Source organism: Schistosoma mansoni, chromosome W (assembly GCF_000237925.1).
Source record: "Schistosoma mansoni strain Puerto Rico chromosome W, complete genome".
Classification (NCBI taxonomy): Eukaryota; Metazoa; Platyhelminthes; class Trematoda; order Strigeidida; family Schistosomatidae; genus Schistosoma; species Schistosoma mansoni.
In genome coordinates this window covers 50,980,385-50,997,113 of record NC_031502.1, presented here as the reverse complement: position 1 = coordinate 50,997,113, position 16,729 = coordinate 50,980,385, and the positions used below count along the sequence as shown (strand labels likewise).

Below are 16,729 nucleotides of genomic sequence, written 5' to 3'. Positions count from 1 at the left end.
ACTGAAAACCTTTAATTTAAGACTATATAAGGTCTACGGTATATTGAAAACCGTGATACCCAGACAAACAAAAACAAAAGATTGAAGTTAGACTTAATGTTATAACACCTGGTATCCGAATCTGATACAGACACATGAACTTCCTACATCGAAGCCCCAACCGGGGACTAAATAAGAATATGAATGAAGAGGGAAGTTTATTGGGCTAAACCGAATCCTAATCATAAGCACTCATTTATGTATTTATTCCGTAGAAAATGAAGTCATTTGTCGTCCAATAGCATGCATTTGTCAAGTTGGAAATTTTTGATTGGCACAAAGTGGCGCTCTTACTTAGCGACTTTTGATTGACCCACTGTATCATTTATATACTATCGGATCCTGGCTCAGTGGTTTAGAGGCTAAGAATTCGCACGCGAAACCGATGGTCCTGGTTTTGATCCCCTGTGATAGTGTCGTGGATGTTCACTGATGATGAGTTCCATACGAGAACGGAACAGTTGTCCAGTGGATTAAGGTTGTTAAAGGTTGTACAACTTATGTTGATTTGTAATCTCAATAAAACTCGGCGAGACAATAATTTACGAAAGAACCTACAAACATTTACAGAAAAACACCTTGAATATAGATAATATACGACAAAAGAATGATATATTTATATCACTCAAACTGTGAAAATTCAATATACTGAGTACTACTGAGTCCAATGTATAGAATAATACACAATCATTTAAGCAGTCTTAATGTAAAACTTTTGATGATAAAATGTTAGACAACAAAGCGAGCCTTTACTGTGACATATCATTGAACTATTTCAGTAATAATTTCTTGATAATAAATACTGATCTGAAATGTAACTGATTGATTTGAAATAAAACCTGGTATAGAAGTGTATCAGAGCATGTTATGAAACACGAAATTTTTAAAGCAAAATAAATTGTTGGGCATGTTCGGTGATATTGAAGCCGACAAAAGTGACACACATGCATCTAAAACGTAAATACAACAAACTAATGTGTGTTTAAGATAAATTCAAAACAAGAACTTCCCATATATTACGAATGAGTCCAAAATGTCACAAATCAGACCCTATAAAAATATATATAGTTAGAGTAGTAAATTAACAACCTTCAATTATGGCGCTTTGAAAAAGGGTACTTGCCAAACCCAAGTGATCCAACATGGTACAACAATTACAAGAATTGCTAATGAACAGCCAAAGTAAAATAAATAAACAACCCGAGCATGAGCCCCATAGAGTAAAAAAAAGAATAAAATAACTAATATTGTCTATAGATTTCTAGGTCATTCGTAACCTATTACAAGATGGACTGTGATAGGACGTAAAAAGTCAGAGAGATACTAACAACTCATGATGAAAAATGACATACTAAGTGCAAGTGAAGAAAGCAGGATGACAAATGAAATAGAGGATAGAGGTCGTAAAATGGAAACTATGTACATAAATGTAGGTAAATGGATGAAATGGGAAAGTATATTCAGTAGTGGGGTAATTTACACAGAGAGGGTAGATTCCAAAACATATTGCTCAATCTCTGGCCATTGATGCTTTCAAATATAAAAAATTATAATCAGGGACCATAAACCTCTTACACTCCTACTTTATCTACGACCAAAACTGCAGGTAGAATAAGTGAAATGTATATTTCAGCTGTATCAGTCAATAAAACAGATCTGAAACTTTAAAAAAACAATTTAAAGTTTTATTTTAAACCCCATGTTTACGCTTACTAGTGATTTGTTTCCTTTCTAAAAAATGGAAGTGATATCCTGATCGTGATCAAATTATATCAACCTATTTGGTACGCAACCTGACAGTAGAGCTAAGTGCACTATCGTGTCCTGTCCTTTGCTGACATAAAGCATGAATTAAAATATTTTTTCTCTCTGTGGTATACTACGCTAGTACAATAATATGATAATAAAATTAGTCTGGGTAACCGAGTTTATGATATCGCTAGATTAGATACCCGATCGATAAGCTATGCACATAGTAAACCACGTTATATCGGATACACGATTCACGACCAGGAACAGAGAACCAGAGTAACCTCAGACAATACTTTATTCTCACAATAGGGGTCTGTGGAGATTGCGGTAATTTTAATAGTTGAATTCATAAGTCGATCTAAGCTAGACTTTCATTGAAAACTTGGAAGCACTGGACCACCGTTTCTTCCTAGTATGGGACTCTTCAGTAGTGCACATCTACGATCCCGCATCTGTAACTCGAGCCCAGGACCTTGGGTCTCACATATTACGACGAAACAGCCGTCCAGTGCTTCCAAATTTTCAATGAAAATCTAGCTTACATCGACTCATGAACTCAATTATTAGGAATACTTTATTTCACACAATTATAAGCAGTCAATCTCATTGAGTTCGGATTAGAAATCAATAAGAGGAAAGGAAATCACATAAATAATCATCAGTAAGTTTAGTGCCCATATGTCCATACTCGCTGACCAAAAATATTTACTTTCACTACCACACATCATCTGTATTATTATCATGTGAAAAATGACATTTGAAATAATTTCCGCGATTGAAATCTAAAGAATTCTAAAGTTTCGTCCAGCAAACTGTCTGGATTTCTTCAGGGTAACTATCGAAACCAAAATTATCAAATGATATATAGTGTTTAACAATCAAATCAAAACTTTACTGTGCTTATCCAATCATATTCAGATGTTGACATGAATCATAACGTGAATCAATTATATGAGAATCACGTGAAAAGTCCACAATGTGAAGATAAATGAATGAATGGATGATTGAGTGTATATGTGTAAGTTTGAGTTATTAATAATTGCTATTAGGTGTTACTTTGTTTTTATTCGAAGTAAAAATAAAAAGTGCCAAGTGAAAATGTTTTTTGAAACATAGATGTGTATGTAAAATGAGAACCATCAAATACATAATTGTAACGCCAAAATATCGCAATTAATTCCTATCAGAATAACGATGCATGTGAAATGAATAGATTGGATAGTGTCCAATTGCTTATTAATGAACATTCGCCATATGGTAGCCAGTTGAATAACATCTTTTTTTATCAGGCTGTTCTTATCAGCCCGTATATACAGCACGTATGTATAGTGGAACGATCCACAAACCTAAATACATTTATTTATAGGAAACTACAATCGGTGGACTATTAAGATAGAGTCGAAATAATACTCGAGTTTCCCATTTTCATGTAGTTGTGTCAGCTACGATTAATGAACAGAGTTAAGCGAAATGCCGATTCAAAGCTTTATTGCAAAACGAAATCTACATCCCTGCTAAATAAAAAGCCCATAACAAGAATGGATAATAAACGATAAAAACTTACGTCCATTTTTATCCGGTGAATACAGAAGGTAATTCAATTTCACCACAAATCTGTCAACGTGAAAAAAAACAGATGAGTTTGATAAATTATGTCTTGAAAGTCACTTTAACAACACTCCAAAATACAGTCCCAAGCAAATATTTTGGTGATAATTGTTAAACATACAAACCAAGTAGAGTGTTATAAATTCAATTTTTCAATGAAGCGGAAGCAGATCATTAAGAGAAAAACCAATGAGTGAAAATGGTTATATATGTTATAGTTGATAAATAAAAATAAACCTTTCCAAAATAAACTAGGAAATTCGAAAAAAAGCGTAGAATATTACGATTTTCAAGACCTAGAGGATTAAAAAGAAATAGTACACAACTGTAACCGAATTAAAGGTTTATTTATTTATTTATTTAAACACATATATATTGGTACAAAAGGGCACCAGGTACATATGCGCCACACAAAATAATGAAAGTAGGAAGAGAAGGGATGAAAAGATAAGGCGGACTGAAATCTACAACCAGAAGACTCTTTCAGTTAGGAAAGTTAGAACCATTCTTTATGTAGAAAGTAAAAGAAGGTTGCAGCAGGATCGCCACTGGCTTCTATTCTGAGCCATATCTGATAACGTCTCTAGCCACTGTGTTGCACCATCTCTCGGACCCCAACCAGGGAGTCGTGAAGGACCAACAGAAGCTAGCCCTTTGCAGCTCTCTTTCATGCCACGACACCATGTCATACACTGACCTCCTCTCCGCTTTTTCCAACCAGTCCCAGGGTCGGCAAATAATGCACGACGTGGAATTCTCTGGGACGACATTCGTAAAACATGTCCAAGCCACCGAAGTCGGTGTTTCAAGATGGTGACACCAATTGAATTATCGTCTCTGCGCCCGAACACACGATACCGAATCTCTGCATTACTAACATGGTGTTGCCACTGGATGTCAGCAATCCTTCGGAGACAACGATGATCGAACACAGAGAGACGTCTAACATCCTCAACTCGGAGAGGCCAGGTTTCACAAGCATAGAGCAAAACTGCTCTCACTGACGCGTTGTAGATCCGACCTTTTACAGCCGGACTAACATCACGAAGGCGCCAAAGATGGCCCAGATTGGCATAAGCCGCTCTGGCTTTCATTATACGTGCATCAATCTCATCACTCATGCCACCACCAGCACTTATATAGCTACCTAGATACACGAACTTCTCAACTACTTCGATCTCCTCACCATCCAGGGTGAGTACAGGATTAGAATCCTACCAGTTTTGTAGGAGTACTTTGCACTTGGAGGGTGTAAAGCACATGCCGTACCTGCGGACACTGATTACCAACTGATTAAGTGCTGATTGCATGCCTTGGGCATTATCGCATAGTAAGACAATATCATCCGCATACTCAAGGTCGAGAAGTCGTTCTCCAGGCAACATATCCATACCGCCATTACTTACATCCACCAGAGCTGTTTCCAGGATGTCATCGATGGCGAAGTTGAAGAGGAATGGTGAGATTGGACAACCCTGTCTAACCCCACTGCTTGAATGGAACAGTGGAGAGAGGTGGTTTTATGCCCTCACTCTGCCTGAGGTGTTCGTATACAGGGCCTTTAAGATGTTAATGAACTTCTCAGGCACACCCTTCTTCAACAAACAATCCCAGAGAACAGTCCTGTCCAATGAATCGAAGGCCGCCCTGATATCAAGAAACACTACGATTGTTGGCCTGCGATAAGTATGACGGTGTTCTAACATTTGGCGAAGGGTAAAGATGTGATCAATACATCCTCGACCAGAACGAAAACCAGCCTGCTCCTCGCGAGTCAATCGTTCTCGGGTTTTAAACAACCTACGAAGAATGATAGAAGCCAATAGTTTGGACGCAATCGAAAGTAGACTTATCCCCCGATAGTTATTGCAGGAACAACGTGAACCCTTTTTAAAGATAGGGACGACTATTGACTCATTCCAAGATGTTGGAACACTTTCTTGCTCCCAAACCTTTCCAAACAACACAGTCAATTCCTTAGTCAGAAAGTCACCACCATCTTTAAAAAGAGCCGGAGGTAAGTCATCTGGGCCCGGTGATTTGTAACGTTTCAAGAGTTGGAGTTCCTTGAGGACTTCCGCCTCGTTTGGTGGATCAGTCGTCACCGGCCATGGGGGGCAGGACAAACTGGTTGATGTTGCCGGAGCAGCAGGCCAGTTGAACTGCCCTTCGAAGAATTCCGCCCATCGTCCAAGACGTCGACAGATGTTAGTGATTGGCATCCCGTCATCCTCGTAGATTGTTTCACTCACACCAGACTTCTTGCTGCCAGTGGCTCGGATGAGTTGGAAGAGCTTCCGGCAGTTACCAGATGCAGCTGCTGCTTCCATCTCATTAGCACGCTCCGACCACCAGGCTTCCCGGTCCTTACGCAAGCTTTGCCCGATTTCATTACGTAACAGCCTTCGTTTGTGGTCAAACTCACGGTCACCCGGAGTAGACCGACGGGCTTCCATCAGTTGTAAGGAGCCAGAAGAAACCCAGTGCTTGTAAGCGGGACGTTTCGCGAAGCCGCAAGCGGCTTTACTCGCCATTTTCATGGCGTCGTGAAGATGCAACCAATGCTCATCTATACTTTTCGGTGGGGTGGTAGCTAGCCTAGAGGCTAGCTCCGCTCGATACTTACTTGCAACAGAAGTTGCAGCCAGTTTACTAACATCAATCCGTTGGTGGTGGTCAATCCTTCGGCCACTGAAAAGTAAGGTGAGATTGGCGCAGACCAGGGCATGATCAGACTCCAGATAGGTACTCCAAAAGGAGCGGCAGTCTTGTACACAACCACGCCAGCGGTAGCTGATCGCAATGTGATCAATCTGAGTCCAGGCTTGGGATGCAGAGGGAGGACGGCAGGTGGCACACCGGCGATGACTGTGTCGGAAGTTAGTGCTGGCCAGAAACATAGCCAGCCCTATCTGTTGTCTGATCTGCATTAGTGTGCGAACGTTGAAGGAAGCCAGCTTGAACGGCGCACGTGGTTTCAGAAAGACTGCTTCAGTATTCATTATCGGTGGAAGCATTCACTTTCAACCAGACAGTGACTGGAGATCGTTTAGATAGGACAGATTTTCCACCATGGGCGAGCTGCTGCATAAGTTGAAAAGTAAGGTTACACAAATTGGGGATAAAAGAGGGTAAGTTAGCGATATGGTAAATAATAACAATAATAATAATAATAATAATAATAATAATAATAATAATAATAATAATGTAAATTGTCTTGCTTTTAGTATGAGCAGGGATATTATCGTCAATAGAGTTCATCATTTCATTCATTTGTGTGTGGGCTGTGATACTGCCCGGGTGCCCAAACCGAAGCAGGTGGTTTTCTTAGGGGACCACACCCCGAGCCTTTGACCTAAAGGTCTGATCCACAAGGCAGTGGAGCATCGTGAGGAGATGCAGTCCCATGGTAGCCGTGTCACCTAAAATCATCAAATACCGATTAAGACTAACTCATGAAAACCAAAAATAATGTTTTTACTCATCTATGGTCAATGACCTCATAGTGTGATGTTATATCTTACTCTGACTATCTTTGGTCTTCTGTCAACTAGCTGTTAAGCCAATCAGTAGACAAACATGTCGACTGAATCAATGATAGTGTAAACTGATAAAAGTCAAGCTACTTCTTCGTATTTCTAGTTCATTGATTACTGGGTAGTGGTCAATATCAAGTTTGTCAGGTTTTCCTTAGTGCAGATCAAATTCTATCAAATTCTAGAAAACTATATAGAACAGAATCAGATCAGCCAAAGACTAAATGTCCATAAACTTAAAAACAGAGTTAACGCATGAATTCTCTGAATGGTGATTTGGATTTTATAAGGTGTGAACTATTTTGACGAAACTAATGCAGTCCATGGTCGGAAACCCAGGCAAAAGGAATCAGGATCGATCACAGTGACATATATCAATCCACGCGACGATTAAGTATAAAGCTTTAGACACCACCATCTTCATCCAAATGCACCATACTAGCTAGTATAGCAAAGAGTACGGGATAAGTAAGGGTGTTTAAAGAGAAATATAGCACCAATCTATGAAGTCATGGACAGATCAGAGGCATGTGACAAGATCCAGACTTCTTGGTTAGGGTTCAAGAGGTAACCATAATCTACGAATGGAGACGGGCATAAAGTCATTCCGTACTTGTCAGTCTTTGATTTCATTTGCTCTTCTACACAATATTTCTGATGTTTGAAATTTCACTAAAAATAGTATTACTTTCACTTAAGACTAATATTATATTTCTGAATCATAGATATTGGTCTCAGTGACGAAACACGAAAGATACATGTACCAATATCTTCTTGTAGACAAATGAGTAGCTTAATATTAACGGATGAGGTCCAGAAAGCTACTCTTGATCCTTAATGACATCTGATCATCATCTAAGCGAGTTACAACAAACCTACAAAAGGTTACGAAAGCACAGTATCACTGTTCAACTGTTAAAAGTGAAATATCCAAGTCAGTGACCAAAAAGTGAGTTTGTCTCTTTACTTTATATGGGGATTAATGAAACGACTTGGATACCTTGGATGAATTACATCGGATGGGGTTTGAATCAGATTCAAACAAAAAGCCAGACGAAATAATGTTTTCTTTATCATACTATAATCGGCCCTTGAAAATGATTACTGGAACCAAAGCCTGCTACATTACCTGAAGACTATAAGAAAGACTACAACTTTCAGCCAGGGAGCGACATGGTTTTAGGAAAGGCTTTTCATGCTTGATAGATCTCATTGCAAGAGAAGATTGCGCTACAGCGATAGAAATATTACGGTATGTGTAATTTTCATAGATCTAAGTGAAACCTTTGACAAGGTCTATTACCTGGGTCTTAAATTAAAACTGGGAAGTTTTGAGATCCATTATGAAATCATTACCTGGATGACTTTTTGAATGATAGGGGACAATGAGTACGGGCAAACTTAGCTTTATCAACGTGAGAATCCGCAAAAGGTGGAGTTTCCCAAGGCACAATCCTTGTCCCTCTTCTTTTACTTTATGTAAATGACTTACCAACTGTAACAAAGCCGTCTGTTCTACTCCTTGCAGATGACAACAAAATTTGGGGACCCATACACTGTACGTCAGATAGGGTGTTATAGGACGACCTAAATGTAGCGGTTGAATGGAGATATATGTCGTGATTAAAAGTGAAATTCTAGCAAGAGTGTAGTGGTGCGAATAAATAACTATAACGATTCATATCCCCGCACAATAAGCGAAGTCGTGTTACCTAAGGTAATGGATAAGGGCCGCACTCCTACAATTGAAGAGCATATGCAAATCAAAAAAACTGTCAACCAATATCAAAGTCACAATCTTCGATAAGAACGTCAACACAGTTCTACTGTACGGAGCTCAAACTTGGAAAGCTACTACAACCATCATCAAAAGTGTACAAGTATTTATAAACAATTGTCTACTCAAGATGTTCGCTTGACCGGATACCATCAGTAACAGCCTACTACAGGGAAGAACAAACCAACTTCCAGTTGAAAAGAAAACCAGGGAAAGACGGTGGAAGTAGATCAATTCACATTGAGGAAACCATCAAACTGCATCACAAGGCAAGCTCTTACTTGGAATCCTGAAAGAAAACGAAAAAGAGGAAGGCCGAGGAACACACTACGTCGGGAATTGGAAGCAGACATGAAAAGGATGAATAACAACTGGAAACAACTGGAAAGGATTGTTCAGGACAGAGTTGGATGGAGAGTGTTGGTTGTCGGCCTATGTCCCTCCACGAGGGGTAACAGGTAGCATGGATGAATGGATTGTAAAGATCTAAGATTCATAATAAGCAACGATTACTGGATTACAATATGCTGAACGGCGATCTTGGTATTGATGTCTCATCTTTTCCTTCCATCTAGGACCGATCATTTGGAAGGACATTCTAAGAAGGTTCAAAAACCAAAATTAGATCGTTTACATTCGAAGTTCCGTTTCCCGCACCGAATAGTGAACTACCGTTAGTCAGTCATCGACTACTGTAATTATCTGCTAGAACACGTAATGTCACCACCTCCTGTTGATACATTAGAAGTGAGATCGCATCTCCACAGAACTACAAATCGTACGGATTGTACTTATTATTTAAACACAAACATTGGTACAAGGAGGCACCATAGATATGCGCCACCTAAATCATTCGATTTGCGTGAGGGCTGGAATACTGCCCGAACGCCAAACTGAAACAGGTGGTTTGTTGTGCTAACAAGGTATGGCAACTTGGACCGATGCATATATGTGCCTGGTCCTACGTTGTAGCTGACTGACTGGTTTGGTTAGGGGGCCGCTCCCTGAGCCTTTGGCCCGGAGGTCTAATCCAAAAGGCAGTGGAACAACGTAAGGAGATGCAGTCCCATGGTAGCCGGTGAGCAACAATACGCCATTTGTTTCTTCAACATCCTGGAGTCCATGTACACCATTGGTTTTGAATCAGGGTTTCCTAACTCCCCTCGGTGGATCTTCTGTACCCACCAACCAGGATATCATCCTTTCGTCCCCTCAATTTTGTAAACAACAGTAATGCCGCGAGGAGGGATTGAGTGGAACTTCCCTCGCAGTGGTTGTATACATAGCGATTTGAGAGCATTTCTAGATGGAGAGTTGACTTTCCCCACTCTCGGCCGTACCATGGCATTTGGGGGCTCGGATCGCACAATATATTGCATCCCCACTAACTGATATTTAACATGTCACTTGACCAATGTGTGTTACCTATGGACTGGAGGAATGCAATCGTCACTCCAATACATAAAACAGCACCAAGACAACTTCCACTGAACTAAAGACCTGTCAGCCTCACCAGTGTCGCAGTTAAAATACTGGAAAGAATAGTCAAAAAGACTATAATGACATTTGTGGAAACCAACAACTTGTTAAACAGCGAACAACATGGTTATAAAAAGGGTTTACCTTGTACGAAAAACCTCTTTATAGCAGGGGAATTTTGGATAAAGACGATAGACAACGGACCTCTCTTAAAATTGCTTAAGGATTTCCTGGTACGTCGTAGACAGAAATTAAGAGAAAATTCAAAGTACTCCACCTGGATACTAGTACTTAGTGGAGTACTGCAAGGTTATGTCCTAGGTCCTTTACTTTTTATACTGCATGTAACTGATCTACCAAGCATAGTTCAGTCCCCCAATATTATTATACACTGACGATGTAAAAATCTGGTAACAACTGGAGACGTAGATGCATGCGCTTTTCAGACAGACTGGAATATTGTGATTAACCGGTCCAAAGAGTGTTGATGTCTATCAAAGCAGCAAAATGTATCTACATGCACCTTGGGGATACAAAAACATATAGGTACAGCATAGAGGAAGTGCTTGTACTCGTGGTCCGGTCTCACAAGAATCTTGGGATGACAGTGAGTCATGGCCTTAAGACTACAGCCTACTGCCAATAAGTTGCAGCTAAGGGGTTTAGAACCATATAGGCTTTAAGATAGACATTCATCAAGTTGGATACTACAGTATACACAACCTTAGTGAGAACTAAGATTGAGAACTGCGTTCAGGCTGCAAGCCCCTGTTTAGAAGGTGACTTCGATATCCTGCAAAAGTACAGAAGGCAACTACCCGTGCAATTCCAGAGCTCCGGAGTTTACCATACAAAGAACGACTTGAAAATCTGGACCTCTTTACTCTGTCCCATCGCAGATTTAGAGGTGATCTGATTTTGATGCATAGAATACTAAGAAATGATCTTGGACCTAATGTATTCTCTCTTTTCTTCCCACTGGATCGGGACATCTTAGAGGACATAGCAGGCAAGTAGTAAAGTCAAGAACGAACAAAATACCTGTGGCATACAGGTTTTCGCACAGAGTCATCGATTCTTGGGACCTGGTACCCGGAGCAGTGGTGCCCGCACCTTCGATTGACTCATTCAATAGAAGACTAGATACTTACAGAAGGATAATAGAGAAGGAATAATATAAGACGTAGGCCTTCTGTCCTTACTACACAGGTCTGAATCTGACTAATGTTTGTCGACTTACCTATCCTTACTACTGAAGACTGAGTATACACGAAAACGTTTTACACAAAATTCGACGATTTCCTAAGCTTAACATAAGAATTCTGTCAATGATGGAGCAAGAGTGATTGATGGGCGTTATCACGTCTCTTACAGTGTACATCTAGTCAGCATGTCGCAACCAACACGACGTCTCAAGCGACCGATAAAGGGGAAATAATGGGGAAACGCGCCTAAATATCTGCTTTTTCGCCTGCCAGGGAGAATAATGAGGATTTCCCCCTTTATGTCGTTTGCGTTTTAGATGTCGCTGAATTGCCTACTATTCGCCTAAATACACGCCGATTTACCTAATTTTGCTTCAATTTTTAACCCCAAGCGTCCCATGTGTTCAGCTTTATTTCTAAAACACACCAAACGACAACTCACGTTAAAAACGGTGCCTGTCTAAAGAAATTTACTGAAAAGAAAACAATGTTATGTTGTACAACATACGTATGAGACCATATTAGAAAAGTCTAGTACCATTACCACTTGTAAAAATATGGTTCGTATTCGTTCACTTGCCCAAATGTATTACAATATAGTTATAATTAGGATTATAAATTGGTAAGTAAGTGAAAGTATCTTAAGATGCTGAGATATGTGCATATATTCTAGTGCAGAGAGCCCAAGCTCACGATTAAGGCTACAAAACACGTCATAAATTTAGGATTATAGTCATCAGCCTTTAAAAGAGGCATGCTGTTTAAGCAATAAACTGATAAGAACTGTACAATCGGAAGTTAATAAAAGCAACTCACGATAACACGGTTTGAAAATGTAAACAGCGCGCTAGTTTAAAGGGTATGGGTTGCGTGGAATCTTAAGAATAATGTAGCAAAAATCGTTAAACATGAACAAATAAGCAGTGAAAACTTCAATGATTCAATGCTTTGTTTCAACAAAGTGGCCCGGACTTTGTTTATAACCAAATACCCCAGCAGTGACATTGTGGTTAAACATTTCCGACACTCAACATCCTTCGGGAGAGTGTTTTGTAAAGAACTATGTTATGCATTGCAGTCTTTAGTAGTAAGAAAAGTAGATCGCTTGAGCTTTGTTATTCCTTCCAGCTTTTTTACCGGTAAATACCCAGCTTACTCTTCAGAGTATCTACTGGTGGGGCTGATTCATTTGAATATGCCACAAGTATTTGGAGTGTGACAATACCTTCACTCATAACGCCTTGTTACTCGATGTATGCCATCACAGTCAGGTCAGAAGTAAGAAATGAAATGGTTTGGAGACATATTTGGAAGGCGTTTTGTCTAAGATGGCAAACGGTTGCAAGTGATGCGTAGCGCGGAGTACCCACTCATGATCTGGAGTGGATCCGTGACCGATAGCCCCTAGCTAGGTGTGTTCATTAAAACTAATTATGTCGGCATCAATGTCGAAAACGTACAGAATTATTTATTTTGGGTATTTATTTACCGCTACACACCTTTTCGTATAGGGTGTTTCAGTCATTGACCATTCGATCAAAAATGTATTCTCACTAATATCCTCACCGTATGAAGGTATGAAAAGATTCGTCACTAACGGTTTCCACAAGTTAAACACCCTTGAAGGTGATAGTGCTCATAGTAAGACATGGACCAGTTACTTGGATGCCATACTCTGAGTGATGTTTGACAGAGGTGGGGCACAAAATCTGAAACACTCTCGGCGAAGTGACCATAAAACTTGAAAATATTTGACAGTTGTAGGATTGCGATTGGCACTTATTTCCAATTCATGAAATACTATTATTCCTACGGCATTTTGTTCTTGAATATATAGAAGTGATGTACTTTTTAAGGCATAACGGTAACCATTACTGTCATCAATGTGCTTTAGCAACGTTTTTTAAAGGCAATTCCTCCAAATTTTGAACTATCTAACTCATTCAAATCATCTCGAAGATCAAAATGACAAGCCCCATTTCTTGTCGCTCTCAAATATCACGGATGATCAAGGCATGACAACGTTGTTGTTCGTAACGCTTTCATAATCGAGGCTGTCAAACCAGGAGCCAGGAATGAGGTGGCTCCAAGACATTGTAGGGTCATCGAAATGTTACTGGTCCTTAATCAGTCAAGCCAAGTCACTGAATATCAAACAGTTTACAGATCCCTGTCAAGTACAAGGACAACCAACGCTCATCAGTTAATTGCATGTCATGGACTAACCCATGAGGCAGTGGTCACAATCTGTTTTTCGTGCTTACTCTTACTAATATATTTCCGTCATAACGTTCTTTGTGCTGCACAGTCATCAAAGTAGCCATTGCACCTGGATATGATGGGGGACTTATCCACGTCAAGTAATAACTGTGAGGTTCGACTTCTACAAAAGCTATTCAATCATGCTATTCCCGTCCAGCTCCAATAGACCGCTAATCATTGGCACAGACTAAATACGTTAGTAATCTACATTATATTTGCTAGATAGCCTGTATGTTGGGAAGTGTATTATTTAGGCTGACTGGCTATTGTGAGGGGTGTATAGCACTGCTTGACTGAACGCCTTCAACAATGGTGTGTCCTGTAAAATTAATGAGGTTGTAACTGTAAATAATTCCCCAAGATCGATAGCTCATTAAGTGTTCGACATTGGATGCTGACCACGTTGTTTAAGTAGACTTGTTTAGCTGAAGGCTTTCGGTCATGCATCCGCACCAGATCACGTTGCAACACGGAGTGGGACACAGCTCCTACGTTGTAATAGCCAGTTAATAGCGAAGTCTCTCGATATATTGGTAACGAATCAAATATATCTTTCCTGTCTCTTCTCGTCTGACTTCTGGTTTCTATTTGACTGGGAACGAACGATTATAGAAGATACTACTGGTTGCTAGTTGTAAAACTAGAATATCCGTGGTATCCTCAAGGTCAGCATCAGTTTCGAAGACTTATAGAGATTTAACTGTTGAGATCATGAGTCAGTTGAAGCTAGACCACCATGGAATTATTTATTTGCCGCCAAAATCTGATTTTGACAGTGTACATGATTTGAGCAGTATTGGTAACCCGTCGAAGTAGATAAAAAACCATACTCCATCTACCCGTGGTTCCGATTTTCGAAATGTCTTTATCAAAGGCTTGCGTTATTGTCGATTATTATCCATTTTTGCGGTAATAAGTGTTAATATATCCTGTGAGCACGATGAGTCATCGGCTGACCTCATCTTTCATAATATTATAACAATGTATTTCTTACATAGCAGGTACCCACCATTTTTAAAGACGTGAATAATAATTTACAACATGGGTTGTTGTCTACACCATCCTAGACTCCTTTTAAAGCGTGAGGTAATGTACGCAACTTTTCGCTGTCAAGACGAAGTGTCTGAGTCGGAGGACAGATTATATAATTCGGTAATGCTATATCTTGTAGGTTGAACGTTTTATTCAAATCCTAAGCTATTTTTGATATCCCCAGGGCTAGCACTACTCTGCGACTTGAACACCAGTAAGAAGACACGAGTATGAGAGAAGTACTTTACTACAAGGTTCATTTATGTACAGAAAAACAGGGGTTTTATAGTAATTAAAAGACCTTGAGTTTCTATAGTAGCAGTATGTTAAACAGCCAATCAGGACCTCGTTATTTTAGTAGCATAGCTTCTAACTAATCGCTGATTGGTTGGGCTCTTTATGAGCCTCTGGAGGCTCTGATAGAGTTCACTTCACCTGTGGGCCATCCTCACAGGTAAGTAGGAAGCATTTCGTGTCAACAGACGTCGGCTGCCAACTGGAATCCATATGCATCCGGATAGGCCACACGACAACAGGATCAAGCACGAACGCAAGCTGGAGCTGACAATACCACTTGTGGACTGCCTTGACCATAAAAAAACGTGTAAAGGACAGGGCCTACCAACTCCGAAAACCTTGTATAGGTAGGCTACCTGTCCACTCACTTATGGCTCATATAGATACACAAGAAGAAGCTCACGCGTTCCAAATTGAAAGCATAAACTGCTTATACATGAACACTGAGAGTTTGCCAAGTAAAATAGATGAGCTACGTGAACTTAACATCGCTAATGATGCTCATCTGATAGGAATATCCGAAGCTTGGATATCTTCTCAGTTTACGGACCAGGAGCTAGCAGTACCTGGGATGTCTTTGTTTCGAAACGATAGGAAAACTGGAATGGGGGCTGGGGTAGCAGTATACATACGATCATGCCTGGAGGTGAACCAACTTCACAACCAAGAGTTTCTCTATCTTGATGAATCAGTATGGTGCTCAGTAAGATTGTCTACCATCTCAAGGTGTCCAGTTGGGGTCATCTACAGGAAGCCCACTGCTGACATCGAGTACGACAATCGTTTGCTAGAAGGATTAACTAGCTCTACGCGTCTCGGATTCTCTTATATCCTGATTCTAGGGGACTTCAATCTTCCTAGAATCAACTTCGCGGAACACATGTACGTTGGAGGTGACAACTGTACTGAAGTTCGGTTCTTCAACATCATTTATGATCTGGGATTATTCGAAAATGTGAAGTTGGCAACTCGTTGGAGAAATAGTCAGACACCGTCGCGCCTAGACTGGGTATTCACAAATGAAGAATTCCTAGTCGACGACCTCTCAATTCTGGCCTCCTCAGTTTTGTCAAAAAATTGGGCTAAGATATCCGGTGGCCCTTCTCTACATACTTTCTCAAATTATGGAGTCCCTAATGTGCGATGGTATGCACGAATACCTATTATCTCCAAAGTTCTCACCCCAACAGCATGGTTTCAGGAAGGGTCACTCTTGTATAACTAACCTGCTGACTGTGGTGGACAGATGGACAATCATCCCTGATCGTAAGGGGAAGTGGACGTTGTTTACCTTGATTTCTCAAAAGCTTTTGATAGGGTCAACCATATATGTCTTATCAATAAGCTTAGATGATTGGGTATCAAACCCTCTGATTGACTGGCTCGCTTCATATCTAGAAAACCGACATTTTAAGGTCAGGGTTAACTTCACTTTCTCTCAGGGGACTCAAATTAAAACCTTATTAAGAGCGCCTCCAATCACTTAACCTTTACCTGTTAGAGGATAGGCGTCTTAGAGGTGACCTTCTAACGACTCACAGTATGCTTAACGCTTCTGGTCATCCCCTTAAACATCTACTTAAGCTTAGTCACAATACTAACCTAAGGGGTAACACCCAGGAACTGGAGACCCAACATAGCAGAACGGACTGTAGTCACAACTTCTACTCCGTAAGAGTTGTCGAATGTTAGAATTCGCTGCCGACTGAGCTAGTCCAAGTGACTTCCCGGGAGTCCTTTAA

At 40.2% G+C, this 16,729-nt stretch overlaps 1 protein-coding gene across 1 annotated transcript in view; it reads right to left on the bottom strand.

Moving 5' to 3' along the window:
• Smp_032490 (putative tropomyosin) overlaps positions 1–12,301 on the bottom strand; it is a 37,236-nt gene extending 24,935 nt beyond the window's left edge. Inside the window, exons 1-2 of the mRNA XM_018790067.1 lie at positions 12,213–12,301; positions 3,356–3,405 (exon numbers count right to left, since the gene is read on the bottom strand). Coding sequence (XP_018655447.1) covers positions 3,356–3,361 — 6 coding nt within the window. The 5' untranslated portion in view covers positions 3,362–3,405; positions 12,213–12,301. The remainder of the gene's footprint in view (positions 1–3,355; positions 3,406–12,212) is intronic.
• Between the last annotated feature and the right edge of the window lie 4,428 nt (positions 12,302–16,729).